Raw genomic sequence first — 15619 nt, 5'->3', positions numbered from 1 at the left:
CAGTCCATATATGGTGATAGTGTATGAACCAATGACTGATAACTGTGGCGTTCAAAAGCACCACCTGTGTGGGTGAAGTCTACCGTCATGCTTCATAAAGTCAAAGAAAGTGGGTGGAAAACGTCCAACAAGTGAAACAGTGAGAAAGAACATAAATATGTTTGTTCAATGGATGATCGATTTCAAAATAAAAAACATTCTAACTATTTTTTAATTGTTCCTAACATTGAAAAAAACAAATATTGAAAAACAGCCTAGGCGCTTGGTTTTGTTATTTCACCTTTATTTGTCTAGCGCAATGCAGAATGGAGTGTGGGCTTTTTCCCAGTTTGGCCGCTCTAAACCAAAACTAAACCAGGTCCAGAACCTGGAGGCGCCGAGCACAGAATGCTGACCATAGGCCGCGCAGCACATCTCTGCATGTAAACTTCACCTGTGATCCACAAGAGCCACAGGAGCAGATGATCCAGAAGTGCACACCTCCAGACTGCTGCGATGACCTGCATTAGTCCCGGGGCCTGGCCCAAGTGCGGAGACCTGTCCAACGGACATATACGTGGACAGGAGACGTAACCGTGTTACACTTGCGCCGCCGCGAGAGCAGTCCCAGTTTCTTTCGGGGAATGGAGCGTGTCCTCGCGATAGACTTGTCCCAATCTAACTGAACTAAACCAAGACCAGGATCATAGACAAAAAGAATTGCATAAGTCACGTGCAGAACAGCACACAAGAGGGATGCTGCGTGGTCCAGAGGGTGCGAGGACAGAGCTGCACTGTGGTCAGCACAGAGAGTTCTGTTTTGGGGAAACAATACCATCGCCACAGACAAGCAGGTGGCAAACAGAAAAGTTACAATATTTTTGCTTTAGTAGTTCAACTCATTATAGTATGTTGTTTTGAAGTTCAAATAACTGTGCTTGTTCATTATTTATCAGATTTATTGATACAGCAATATCATAATTTACAATATTTATGATTCACTACTTAAATTATGCATGATAGTACTATTCTTTTAATTTATTTGTATTATTTGTTTTTGGCTTCATTGTCACAGCATGGAATAAAGTCATCATAGAATTGGGTGCACTGCTTGCCATTATAATTCTCACATAATTAGATTGGGCACTCATTAAAAACCAATTACTGCCATTACACCCCTGCTGTAACAAAACACACGTGAACTTGCAGAACTCACAAGGCCTCACCGCTCACTTCCAATAGATGTAAGAAGACTTTTTACAGTGCAGAGCCTTCACGTTATTCCCCCACGTTCTAAACCCAAGCTGCGAGCCAAACTCAGTGGGTACTTATGTCCATCCCCTCTCATGTGTTCCCATATCTACTGAAGCTTTGGCAAATCAAAACGCAGAGAACTTAATTTGTGCGAGCAGGACAGAGATCTAGGTTATCCCCAAAGCAATTGTTTTATACCAGACCAAGTGGAAAATCCCACATGGATTTAGTTTGCTTGCTTTGCCTTGGACTGCACCGATGCTAAGAGCTGCGGTGTTCTTCTGCTCTCTCCCCCTCCCTTGGACTTTTTTTTTAATCAGACGGCTTGTTCAGGAGTGGCAGGGATTAAGACTACTGCTGCTGCTGGCGATGATGAGGACTGTACGCTTTTGGATGCAAGAATGCTTGTACTGTAAGAATCCAACCATATTACAAGATGTACATATGCATTAGTTTATTCACGTTGTGTTAGGCTACTCGTGCGGACACATATAGGAGGCTCTACGATGCATATTATGGGATATTCATTGAAGCACGAATGCACATATCAACATCATACTCCTCTGTCATTTGTGGACAGCAGCAGTGATGTGCCCTGTCCCATCATGTCATGTGATTTGACATTTCTGACACAGACTGTCTTTCACCCTATTGCAGGATGTGTATATTTTATGGTATGCACTGGCTATAAGTTATTCACGTCCTTCTGATTATTAATGTACAAATTGAATCATCTGGTCCTTAGACGTGTTTGAGAAGCAGCAATGAACTGCTATGTTAAACGACGTGTATTAAAAGGTGGCATTAGATATATCTTGGAATGATTGGGATTTATGAGCATAATAATTTAGTAATAAAGAGTAATATAGTGTCCTGAAGGTGTTGCATAAGTGTGAATTGAACTAAATAAATTGATTTGTAATAGATAAGTACTGTTGTCCTGATGGGAAATGTAACATTTTATTTTGATACTAAGGCAAGGGATCAATACCAATTTGTATGACATTTTTTTTAGACAATAGAATGTAATTTTTATTTAAAAATTGTAATAGACAAATGTTTTTTTTAGTGCCGCCGACTGATCTGAATCCAGAGAAACCATATTTTTGGGCCGATATGTAGGGCCGGTTTTAATATTGTTTATTATATGATATAACTTAAAATGACTACAAACTCATTCACACTTTTTTATAACACACTGGATTAGAAAGTAGTGAAGTGCAATTCCCTCTTCAGACTAGAGCTTTTAAATAAATCTTTAGACTCTTTAGGCAGCTGGTTGTCCCCAACAAACAAAATATTACCATATGCTAAAAAGTGCTTATCTCTATTGTTAATCGTGCATGTGGTTCCACATTAGTTCTGAAATCGATACAAATATTTCTACATTAAACTATTAAGAAATATCAAATTTAAATATATTTTTTTATGTTTCAGCTGGTTCAAATTAGTTCTTTGTTTTGATGACTAGTTTTAGTATTACTTAGGATCTGGGTGTTTGGGTTCTGTTTTTTTGACAGCCCTAATCATAAGATAACTAAATATGTCTTGCTAGTGAGGCCAGTGTATGCAAAAAGGAGGGGCCTATAGGGAATGTCGAAAAGGGGACTTAAGACAAGATCAGGGTCTAAGGAAGCGGCTAAGCTCAGGATGAAAGGATGGAGACATTGAGCTGTACGTTGATCTAGCGCTGAGTGCAGCATAGCCAGCAGATAACACCAGCTAGTCCCCTCCCACTTTAATCTCCCTATCATCCATCACCAACAGCACCTCTCCCCCGCTCCACCCTCCTTCCTCACACTCCATCTTAAAGCCACACTTTCACATCACTCTGAAATGTTTTGTTTGATCATAAAGCTGTTTGAGAGAGACGTTTCAACTTTGTCAAAATGTAAAAGCTGCTGAATGAACAGATGTTTAAATGCTGTAAGTTACTCTGTGAACTCCATATACGCTAACAAACACACCTCAGGCCATAAGTGTATGGTGTTAATGAAGCAAGGAGAGACAGCTGCAACTCTGTAAAGGCCTGGAGCGAGCTTGCTATCTCCACTTCTTAGCACTTCCACATTTTATCGAATTACAGTATTTGATTTCTTGTATTTGCTCCCCAGGTTGTGAAGGCCTGTTCCTGTCGTCCGCTCGTACTGTGAGGCAGTGAGCTCACGGTGGATACAGCATGCATGTGTCGCAATATCTCATGATGCACTCTGCCAACCCGGGTCTGCTCCTTCTCAGCTTCCTCTTGCTCGCCGATGCTGACTGTAAGTGTCTTTATCACATGTCTTGCTTGGGTAAAACAAAGTAAATTACGTGATTTAGTGATAATGAGCTGACATGATATCGCTTCCATGTTGTCCCTGATTGTGTGCATATGTGTGTGTAAAAAACCTCTGAGTGTGTATTAGCTGCAGGTTTGATACACTGCCAGCTGTTTTACTCTGTCCCAGTATTACTTGGCAAGGACAAACAACCCACATATGGCAAATTTGATCATATCCCCACTGGCTGTGGGGCTGTGTGTGATCCTCACTGTGGGGATACTTTATAATGGCATAGACACATCTTTTCTGTAATATACACTTATTTTGTACAAATAATACAATCATACGTTTATTTGAAATAAGAGCTGCACCATATTTCGAGCCTTAAACACATCATAGACTAGACAAGGAAACCCAGAAAAGGCACTAGTATTTTCAGGAAGCATTAGTTCATGGGGAACTCTATTTATTGAGGCACAAAACCAGTTTATCCCATGAAGGTCAATGGTGATGTGTTTTTGGCATTTGTTGCACATCAAGATTTGCTGTGTCCTAATGTGTCCTATTTTCAGCAATACAAGATAATCTTTGAGAATTGTCTATCTGGGAACCTTACATGTTCTATCTACAACTACTACTACTACTATAACTACTAGTAGTACTTCTAAACTACTGAAACATACAGTATTGTGTTCCATATATAGGTTTGATATAGAAGGTGCATCATGTTCACTGTCTTTAACTACACTGTTTGCACTACATGAGACTAATTGTAGAAAAAGATGCATTTGTGGTCATCTGAACACTGTTTTCTTTCTCTTTTTAAACAAAACATTTTAACTCTCATCTAAGAGTCTTTCTCAATGAGACTAATGTTATTGTGAAGACCCTGTAACCTTAATGGCGGCCACTCCTGTTGTATTTTTAAAAATGTCCCGTCACACACAGAGCTGGAGCCTCTCTTGTTTTGCTTCCAGCCCGCTGCCGCCTGGTCCCCTGTGTTTAAGTCCCAGGGTCATCCAGTAAAAGCCCATTCATCCATCAAAATGGTGATGCTCCCAGACTTCCTCTACAGGCTTAGTAAGGGGGCAGAAGAGACACAACAGGCTGAAGGAGGATTTGTACCTCATCTCCACTGTCTTTTCTGCCTGTTCTTTTCCTCGATGCTGTTTCCTCTGACACATGCGTTTAATCTACAGAGAGAGGAGCGATTGAGGCCTTGAGGGGGACAGCAAGGGATGACTGATTGTTTTTGTCTTTCATCGGAATTTGTATGACACGCAATGCCTCTTTTAATAACAACAGTGGAGACTGAAAGATATTGGGCGAGCAGAAAGGATGAGGCAGCTAGAAAGACTCTTGAAATACAGTTAGGTAATGGATGAGCACTTTACTGTGAACATTGTTTAATCTGCTTCTCTTTTTCATTGTCGCCATCGATGCTGTTGTGATTTTGGTTACAGCAGGATAGTCTCAGTAAACCCTTTTCTAAATGAACTTAACCATATCTTAAATGTAACTTAAACAGTACAATGAATTCCAAACTATTACAGAAAATATTGTTTTATAATGATTGATTGATTGATTGATTTGTACTAAAATTGTTAAAGTTAAAACCTGAAAATTCAGTCATACGTATGTAAATCATTCAACCCGATACAGCCCCTACATTCCTTGTAGAGAAGGAGGGTCAGAGGACAGGTGATGCTACTGGACGGTTAATATTATCATTATTGACCAATGCCTGTTTCATTGTTTGATTTTCTAACTTTCTTTTGGTGAAATCAACAATTTTGGGAAGCCCTGCGAAGCAACTGCAGTCGTGATTTAGTAGTAGTAATACACCCACAATCCACGCTTTTGTCTTTTATATTTGCCTGTGTGTGTGTGTGTGTGTGTGTGTGTGTGTGTGTGCGTGTGCGTGTGCGTGTGCGTGTGCGTGTGCGTGTGCGTGTGCGTGTGTGTGTGTGTGACATCTATCTGCAGGATTAAGTCTAATGCTCTGATCCTGTCTCAAACTAGGCCACTGCTCCATGTTTGCAGAGTTGCCCCGCGCACTCTGGAAACCTCCATCTCTCAAACAATGTAGCATCCAGGGTTCACCATGCTGACCTTGCGTTTGCCCCCTTCACCGTCTTTCCTGTCACTGCTCAGATGAAGCGATAAAGGCTGAAAGGCATCTCATTGTGTTTCTGCATTCACCACAGCCGACAACTATTTTGCTAAAAAGAGCAAGGCAGAGCAATGCTGAGTGCAATAGTTTGGCTCATTTTGACACTGCACAGAGGTATGTTTCTGGTAATGTGAGATGCTATTCTCAGCTTGCACCACATTGTTTATGTGCAATAAATGTTGTTTGCTAATGTGATACATACAACATACAACAGACTGGAAAATATAAGATCACTGCTGTGAAATGATCACAATATGACTGCTTCCATTGGAAACATTAACAAGAACTAAGAAGAAAAATAAATAAAAAAAGAGGCACATTTTGATCTGTTTTAGCACGCCAATAAAAGCTAACACCTGACATGGCAGTTCTGTGCGTCAGACAGAAGAGGTTCGTACCATGAGTGATGGAGCTGCCAGCGCAAGTGTAGCCTTGAGGTCAACTGGAATGTAAAAGTTGCATAGGTCACTTTCCCACAACGTGAGCAATACTCCTTTTGCTTCCTTCAGTCGCCCTCGAGCAAAGCATTAAACGTCAGTATTCTCCTCAGGTTACTCACCGGTATTTCATGCAGGTTCCCCTCGGGTAAGAGGTTCAAGGGCTTGTCTCAATGAGTTCAGATCCACATCTGAGGAAGTTTGAAATATTAGGTATATGAATAATGATTGCAACATAATTCCTTTTTTGTAGATATACTCTTCATCATGTAGATCATGACTTATACATTTGGGTGCAATTTATCAGGAAAAACTTTGGACTAAACCAGTAAATCAAACACCAAATGTTTATGGTGAGGAGGTTTTCAATGCCAGGATACAGTCACATCTCAAGTGGAAATGAAGTATGTGTGCTTCGGTATACAATAAATCAACAACTCGCTGTCTTGGATTCTATAAAAACTCGTCACATTGTAACCTCAAGTGCTGCACACTAATCACAGACAATTAACAGATTGACCTTTGCCAAAGCCTTATTGAAAATGTGTTAATTACTCAAATCACAAATGTTCTCCTTTTTAAAAAAATAAGAATCTTTGTCCAGTCGTGGGACCGTTTTTATGCCGTGTTGCTGTCGGATGAGAACTGTAATGCGATGAAAAGGCCAGGTCAAGAAGTTCAAAGGTTTGGACCTCGGGATTAGTCTATGGTGCGAAATACAATCAAGCAACCCTAGTTATTTTCTGAGATGGATTGAGTTTCTTCTCTATGACTGATTGGTATCATATGGCTCTCTCTGGATATAAAAGAGGATAAAATGCAAATGTAATGGTATTTTCACATATTTACTGGAAGACTTAAACTAGTGATTTTGCTTCGTTGCCATGACAAGGCATATTCTGTATTATTGTAACATAATATGATTTGTATTTAATATATTTTTTTAAACATGATTTCCATTAGCAAGTTAATTTAACATTTTATTTAAAAGGTATTCATTTACACATGTTGCTGTGTTAATTAACACAGCTTTGACCCCAAGGTGACGAAGGCCTGTATCTTGACAATTAATTAATTAATCGTAAATCTATTTAAGTATCTTCCAATTTATAGCTCTATTCAATTTCAAAATTCAATTGGGCCTGTGCATCAAGGATGACTCCTACCTGCGCAGTCAGTGGGTCTATTTCTCATTGAGGTTTGTCATTAGTCATTTCCCTCGAATTTGTCAAATCTGGTCGTCAACTCTGCCAATCTGTACTTGACGTGGCTTCTCAGAGCTGAGCACACAGAAAGTGCATTTGTATTGTGTTTGTGGATCCAGCATATAATTCCACACAGCATGGTCATTCTATTTCAAACCAATTGCTCTTTAAAAGTACAATATGTAATGTTTTGCTGACATAGATGTCTCAGAATATGTCAAGATTAGTCAAATGTTGCGTCGGTCACCAAAAATTAAGCTTTGTTCAACTTCTGAATGCTCTGGATGCCCTGAACGCATGACGCTTAAATGTGCCGTGTCAAACGCTCAAAATATGGGATTTGAACTGCCTCGGACGCTCTGGAAGTGCCTCAAAAATGCTGGAAGCCCTGGACATGCATTTGAATATAAACTCGGCACCTTGACGCTGCAGTCTGAAGGCGTCATTATCCACCACCTCCCAAAGTCCATTCCTAACTCCTGCGGCCGCCTATGGGGACAATACCTTAATATTGTAGCTTATACGATGAGAAAGCTTTTATGCTTGTCAGTGCCCCTTTGGTACAGAAAACCTACTTTGTACCTTTAGCTCACCTGTGCATGTGTTGACACAGAAGTTAATTATTTGAAACGCATTTACCGGTAAATTAAGCTGATATTGTTTATTCATCATGATTGTTTCAAATGAATATTGCCAAACTGTGCTGAAAGAAAGCATAGTTTTTTATTGCCATTTTAAGCGAACAGTTGGCAGTGGTGGCAAGCGTCTTGATGCATTCAGGGCAGAGAATAAAATGGCAAAATATTTAGTCTATATAGATTAAATTGCTTGTTAAAGCATGTGGGAGGGCTCTGTGTGTTTTCTCATGTTTAATCCAAACCCCAAACGAATAAAGCTTATGTGTTCAACGAGACAGCGTCTGTTATGCTGTCAATATTATCACTTGGACTTATACAGAAAAACAAGGGAAAGCTGCACATTGTTTGTGCCCTCTTCACACACCAGGTAGGTGACATCGATCCAGGGGCTTACACCTGCTCACTTATTATGCATGGATGTGTCTGAAAATGTCACAGAAAAGTGATGGTGTTTGGGGGCCAGCGGTACCACTTCACGCACAGCCAAACACATCACATGTGATCTCCAGTGCATGGCCCGCTGCACAGTTAAGTCTAGGATGTGCTTGTAAAAGCAAGCAGACACACACCACCCCAAAGCCGCTAAGAGCCTTCCAGATCCTGCCTTGGTTGTGCTCAGACATACACTCATCTCTAAAACTGAGAAAAGTCCCCAGATCTTGTGCCTTGCGTGACTGTGCTCGGACATGGACGCCTATTGCAGGGTTTGGAATAATCATATCGGGATGCATCAGGACGCAAGCCATGGTTATCTTAAAACTATGCAGTTTTGCATTAAGAATTAATTATTATCACTATAGATAAACAAAATGAAGTTGAGCTATACAGAAGGTTTCTGGTACCAAAGGGATTCTGACAGTGCTAAGAGGTGCCACAGGGGCCTACAACAGCGAGGCTTGACTAGCATAGCTGTGTGTTCACTTGTGAGTAACAGAAACCGACTGGCTCAGTTAGCGTAGCAGATGCAGCTTTCTACAGTATGAGGAGGACTTCATAGATTTAACGTAGCCGTGCAGTGATGCGTGAGTAATGTTATGTGACTGGTACAGAGACTGCTGCAGTTGGTGTTTATGGGAAAACCAGCTCTGACCCAGTGCGTTGTGAATCCATATGTTTTAAATGACCTGTGAATAAAAGAAGACCCCATTTCATTCATTCTTCCCCTTGTGTTTCTAACAGATTAACCCTCATTAGCTCCGCGCTGGTCAAGGCATGGGGCAAATACGGGGGCTAGATTGAATACTAATTTGACATTTACGGTGCGATATGGACTTTCCTGTTGCTGTTGGGGCCGATAACCAATATGTGCCGATAGCAATATTACTATTTTAATATGGCCCACAAATTAAAATTAAGCTATAGTAAAGCACATAAATAAGGGGCAAAGTGTAATTATATGTGATATAAAATAATTTGTCGCATGATTCTGTAAACCAGATTTTAAGCCTAATTGCTCTTCTATATCCATCTTTACTCTGAGGCTCTGAGGAACAACTGTTTCCGACACACACACATGGGGACAGTGCAGCAAACATATCTGTTCCAAATATCTACTATATTTTTTATTATTGGGCTGAAACTGTTGTCTGGGGAAACCTTCTGATATCCCCAATATCTTCCGCTTCCAATAACTTATCCCTATACCATACATTAGCAAGTGTAAATAAACAATTCCAGAAAAATAAAAAGCTTACCTTAGTCAAGTTAAGATTTTGCTTCTGTGTTTGAAACAACCGTTTATTATTTCACATGTTTTTCAATTAACGCTTGTATCTGCTGCGGCAGAGTGATAGCTGCCTCTTTATGCGTATTGGCCCCAGCGATCCGGCTCCCATTTTCCGGACGATAATTTGCTCTTAATGTGTCTGTTTGATGCTAATGTGTTTTAAGTTATGGCTTTGGCCCTCTGCCCGCCCACTCTCAGCCTTGGCTCACACACACTCATTTATTGGCCTGCTTCCCTGTGCTTGTCCGACCGGCTTGATTCACTTCTCATTCAGGGTGTCAACGGCTAAAACGCCCACCAACCCCAAACACGCCAGCAGCTGGAGTCGTCTCTGGCAACGAGACAAAATTACTCATTACATGCTCAGCTATCATCAAATAGACACACGGCGCAACGCGCAACTTCGAAGAATGATTTAAGTATCCTTTAATCTATTTATTAGCGTCATAATCTCTACAGGAGCTGTTTTGAGTTGATCTGTTACTTTGTTAAGGGAAACTTCATCTTCTCCTTGCAAGTTCAGTAGCGATTTGTTGATTTGATTTGATTTGTTCTGATTGGCTTGTCCCAGCAGATGAGTAAGGAAAGAATAGTTTTTGGAGCAATAAAGCATTGAGATGATAATAGGGCTCTGGCATAAACAATCTTGACATTATCCTTATTATTCTGATAAAGCAAAGTAAAGTGACTGACAGAGAAACTGATTTGAGGAAAAAGTTTTGATGTGTGTACTAAATCCAGAACAATAAAACACGACGACACAAATTTGTCTTGGCCATAAAAAGCATACGTGTTGATTGATGAATAGTTTTTTCCCAGTCTGCTTTATTTCCACCATCATGTATTCAGATGTGTTACGTTTGCTGCTCCTAACTCTGCTAAACAGTTTACCCTGAAGCTTTGTGACAGCAGCTGCTCTCGCAAACTGTGTCCCTTTAGGTGGAGACAACATCTGCCTCTGACAGTGTGTGTCCCCCAAGTCTCCTCTCGGCTGCTGTATTTTGGGACAGCTATTTGTCTTTGTAAAGGGGGACTTTCCAAAACAGGTTCATTGAAGAGATGTTCAGGGCAGTTTGCACACTTGAAAGTCAAAAGACACTTTACATGACAAATGATGTGGCTGTGCCATTAGTCATCAAACAAATGTTATAATGCCCGTGTGTGTTACTGTCTTAAAGTCAGATGTCACTGTTTGAATTGATCATTCAAGCTTCAGCTTTAGTCTGCGTTATTAATAAATTTAAGAAAAGTCCCCTTTTTTCTCTCTCTAGCTCTTTTTATCGCTAGAGCTAGAGATTGCATTCGAGAGTTTGATTATATAATTTCAGATGACGGGTAGGGGCCTATTCATGCGTGTCGGAATTATGAGGACTAAGGACCGTTGTCATAGTAATTAACAATTTTAAACTATATTTTGAATAAGAAAAATACCTCAAAATATAACGTATAACAGGAGGCTGAAAACCATGAATACAAATGAGAGATTTTCAGTTTTTTTTCAATAAATATCCAAATGTTGAACCTTATCATTATTTATTAGAAATTGTCTAAAAAAATCTTAGGGCTAATGTCCTTTCAACTGAGAACAATGTCGCCTGGGTTTGAATGATGGCACCACTTTCTGAAGCCATTATAATACTTTCATCTTTTGTTTAATCATTCTGACTGAGAATATGTCTAACTTTCGCCAGTTTCTGTGTCATGACAATTGGGGATAGGCCCAGTAATGACAGATATATTAACTAGAAAATAAGCAATTTGACGGTTCAACAGAAAATTCAATCTATTAAACTAGGCATTCTAGAGTGTTGGTATGTCATGACCTTTTGGGTCAGTAAAATGGAACTTAGTTAATTTCTTAGAGGTTCAAGGTTATTTCACTCCAACATTGTGTAAATTAAGTGTGTACATCGCATCCAATGGCTTGCCTTTTATTAATACAAAAATCTGGTGTTTTAATAAAATTACTGTATCTTCGGCCATGACTCGAAAGTGGTCCAACGAGAGGAGCTGACTTTGTAATCATTGCCATCTGTTGAAGTTACACTATATTCAACCTTTATGTAGGTCATACTCGCCTAACATTTAGACACACACACCAAGAACAGTCCATCTAAATCTCTAACTCGCTACTGTCCCATCTTTTCCATCTTGGAGCATGCTGACTGCAAGTTAGGGACTCTGTTAAGTTTAGGTCGCCCTAGTGGTCAAACTGTGGTTCTCAATGCTTATTCTTGTTATAAATGAACTTTTCTTCCTTATTTATTTTATGTATTTATTTATTTTCTATAAATGAGCCACAATAAAGTTTTGCAATGTATTAATCTTTTGACCCAAAGGTCAAGACATAATCCTTGCAAGGAGGATTCCAGAAGAACCTGATTATCTTGGCAAATGGTAGTCCGGTTAGAACGAGAATTAGAAATAGAAACTGAACCATTACTTTCTACTCTCTACTAATTCTGTCTCCCTTAACAAAGTGTCTGGCTGTGAGATTGGTGGTGGTTGAGTTGGTTATATTGTTCTAACTTGATTTCATTTTGGGACACAGTAGAAATACTTAACTGTGTTGCAGTGCATATTTTGAGGATGCCCTCTATGTGGCCTAGGGTATGGTTGAGTTGAAATTGGCAAGGGAGGTAGGATGGATTCCCCAAGCAAAAGCACAGCAACAACAAACAAATAAAGGATGTAGTGCCTTGATAAAGACGGGGAAGGAGAGGCTTTGTGAGTAAAGAGCATACGGTTGTGTCTCCCCCTTCCTCATTAAGTCAGTCAAAGTGACAGGGAGACTTATGTAACTCCCTCGAGATGGAGAGAGGAGATGGAGAAAGAGGAACAAGAGCTGGATTAAAGCAAGAGCAGCTGTGAAGCAGGATACATATGCACTGGTGAAGAATTACGTAGAGCATTCACAGATAAAATATGAAACGCAAGACCTGAGAAAATTAAACAAAAGATTTATGGGGCCGCGAAGCTAAAGGGTAGGGTCCTAGATAAAAAAGCAATTGTAAGATCTACGGTGCCTTTTAGTACAGCTCTGCTGGCTTTACACTTTTCATTTGTTTTGTTGGAGAGATTAGCAAAAGGATTAAGAGAGTGATTCGTCCCGCGCCTCCTTCCTCCAGTCTCCCTCCTCTGAGCACTGCTCGTGGTGCATTTATCACTAGTTCTAAAAGTGTGGTGTGGGTACTAGTACTTCTGTTGGTACATGTGTATATTATCCTGAACTTTTTTACACCTAGTTTATAATATTTTTAAGTCTATCTCAATACACAATTGATTCGATATATACATATTTTTCAAAGTTCCATGGTATTTGTTCTACTTCTACTAGACAAAAGTAAACCCTTATGATATTATTTTGAAGCATAACATTCAATAAATTGCAACATGACAGGTGTAAATGTGTCTGTATGTGACGAATGGTGAGGCAAAGCAAGTTTATTTGTAGAGAACAATTTGCACACAAGGCAAGTCAAAGTGCTTCACACAACAGGAAAAAATATGCATTAAATTCAAAGACATGACGGAAATCACCAAACCTTAATTTCTATTCATTCAATTCAACGGTTTTGCTGTGGATCATGATTTACAGCTTTGAACTTTTGTATCAGACCTTTACATTTTGTGCATTTCATTACTTATTTGTTAATATAATGTATTTCCTTCTCTCATGTCTGTGTAAGCGTTGGTTTCCCTGGTCACCGCGGCGGCGACAGACAGAAGCTTCTCCCCACAGTCTCCACACACACACAACTTTCTCATCTTTTCTGTCAGAATACTGAAATTATGTTAAATTTACCTGACCATTTTCTGAGTAAATGTTTAAGATAATGTTGAAAAGAACGCGAGTTCCAGGTGAATTATGAGCGCCTTCATTTAATAAACATACATAAAGCCAAAAGCAATTCTAGAGTCTTTAGAAGTTTGTATTTTTGAGTTTATCAACTTCAAATAAAAGTTACTGAAAGATAAAACCACCCTCTGGAGCATGGAGTAACACATGCGTATAGAGTGAACACGCTTATTGACTTGTGACACCCAGATTGAGCGATACAATAATATATAGATTATTGTTGCATCCCTCGTGTCCAGTCTCTAGCTCCTGCACTCTTTCCTCCTCTGTCCACACATCTTCTTACTCATCCTCCTCTCTAGCTCCATAAGTCCTCATCATTTGTGGTCTCTATCTGTCCATTTTCCCTTATGTTCTACTCCCCTTTTTTCACCAGTGATTCATTTTTACTCTCCTTCTCTGAACATCTTAGAATCTGTCCCTCTCTACCTACCTCTATTTAAATAGCAAAAAGCAATTTCTCTCCCTTTGTCAGAGCGCCTGGCGGTAAGCCCTTAAGTAGGGATTTTCTGGTTTGGCTGGAATGCCATTATGCGAGCTGGTTATGACGTGCCGTGACTGACGTGTAGAGTCTTTTTGATGTCATGATGTCACAATCCAGTGGAGTCTATGGTTATGATATTGTTGGCGTCCTGAGGACGAGAGGCTTTAGTGGTCATGTCAGAAGTAAGTCTTTATAAATCCTTTATGGCACAGTAATATTAAGCTCCTTTGGTTGTTCAGGGCAGAGAGGGAATGTGCATAGAGCCTCTAAGAGATTGCATTCAAAAACACTCACAGGTGGATTTACTGTAAAACATTGTCATTGGTAGGGTATGTTCTCCAGAGGAGTAGTAGCCTATACATCAACCCTAACAACAAGGGTCTTTGTAGGGTAAGTTCCACAGTTAATGATGTGAATACAGACCCGCCCCCATGCACAATCCATTGACGCTTGCAGTCTCAGTGGGACTTATTTTGAGGGATATTTCACCTTTTTAACCAATCAACACATTTCACTGCTCTGGATCCTTCCAGAAACGTCCATGACTGCAGCACAGTTCAGGGAGCCTCTAGCTGCACTGAAGTGACAGGGAGATCACAGTACTACAACTATCCAACAAACACATTAAAACATACTTCTGATGTAGTCATATGTACAATGTAACAGTTTATACTTTTCAAAGGTATCTCTTAAGCTCCATTCACACGTAGTTCCCAATAAATTGTTATTTGCAGATTACAGAACACCCAGCTCTGACCCACTTTCACTCATTACCGGATCTGCTCTGTTCACACTTAACCTGGCATTTGTCTCTCTTAATTCTGTCACTACAACAATGTGCTTTAAACTGGAGGAAAATCAAATTTAACTGCATATCGTAACCATGGAAACCAAGATCAAAACCAAAGAAACGAGCAGTGGTACTGGCAATTGTCTGGCTTTATTCACACATACACCTTCCCTGCATTATTCATGGAGATTTACCAGAGCAAAAGTTCAGGGAATTCAGTTATGGCTTCATTCACACATGTCCTTATGCTGGCAAAATGCAGGTAAATTCCCAGGTCAGGCTGCCTGTATGAATAGGGCTTTATAGTCAATACGAAATCGCCACTGATTTGGGTCAATATAGACTGTAAATGAGCACTATGTCCTTACCATTGCCAAATTTAAATTCCTCCTAAAAGTACTGCACTGTCTTTTCTCCCTTTTCAGGATGCTGGAATAATCCTATCTCAATTCTATGTTTCCTTAGCACCTCCCAGATTCACGCGGACCCCAGAAGACCAGACAGGGGTACAGGGGGGCGTGGCCTCTTTCGTGTGCCAGGCCACAGGAGACCCACAGCCCAAGATTGTCTGGAACAAAAAAGGCAAAAAAGTCAGCAGCCAGAGATTTGAGGTACAGTATTCACCGAGCACGACTTTGTGTGTGTTCTTTTTGCATGTTTAACTCACAATACTGATCCCAGAGCAGCATACCGAAACGTAAGTTGGTTAGCGTTCCAAAACAGATCGTGACGTAAAAAAAGGAACCATAAACACAAGTTCACCTGTTGTGTTTATTTAGAGATCATTTCAGAAATTCTCTTGAGCAGAAG

General features: G+C 40.0%; 1 protein-coding gene across 22 annotated transcripts in view; it reads left to right on the top strand.

Moving 5' to 3' along the window:
- Positions 1-15619, top strand: part of ptprdb (protein tyrosine phosphatase receptor type Db) — a 177274-nt gene that overhangs the window by 118155 nt on the left and 43500 nt on the right. For all 22 annotated transcript variants that reach the window (XM_072462654.1, XM_072462650.1, XM_072462651.1 and 19 more), the window contains 2 exons: positions 3348-3497; positions 15275-15420. In XM_072462654.1, coding sequence (XP_072318755.1) covers positions 3413-3497; positions 15275-15420 — 231 coding nt within the window. In that variant the 5' untranslated portion in view covers positions 3348-3412. The remainder of the gene's footprint in view (positions 1-3347; positions 3498-15274; positions 15421-15619) is intronic.

This window comes from Eucyclogobius newberryi, unplaced genomic scaffold, assembly GCF_026437365.1.
Source record: "Eucyclogobius newberryi isolate DKJ021-1_F unplaced genomic scaffold, fEucNew1.0.hap1 SCAF_4, whole genome shotgun sequence".
NCBI lineage: Eukaryota > Metazoa > Chordata > Actinopteri > Gobiiformes > Gobiidae > Eucyclogobius > Eucyclogobius newberryi.
This window is presented reverse-complemented; position numbering and strand designations above follow the sequence as displayed.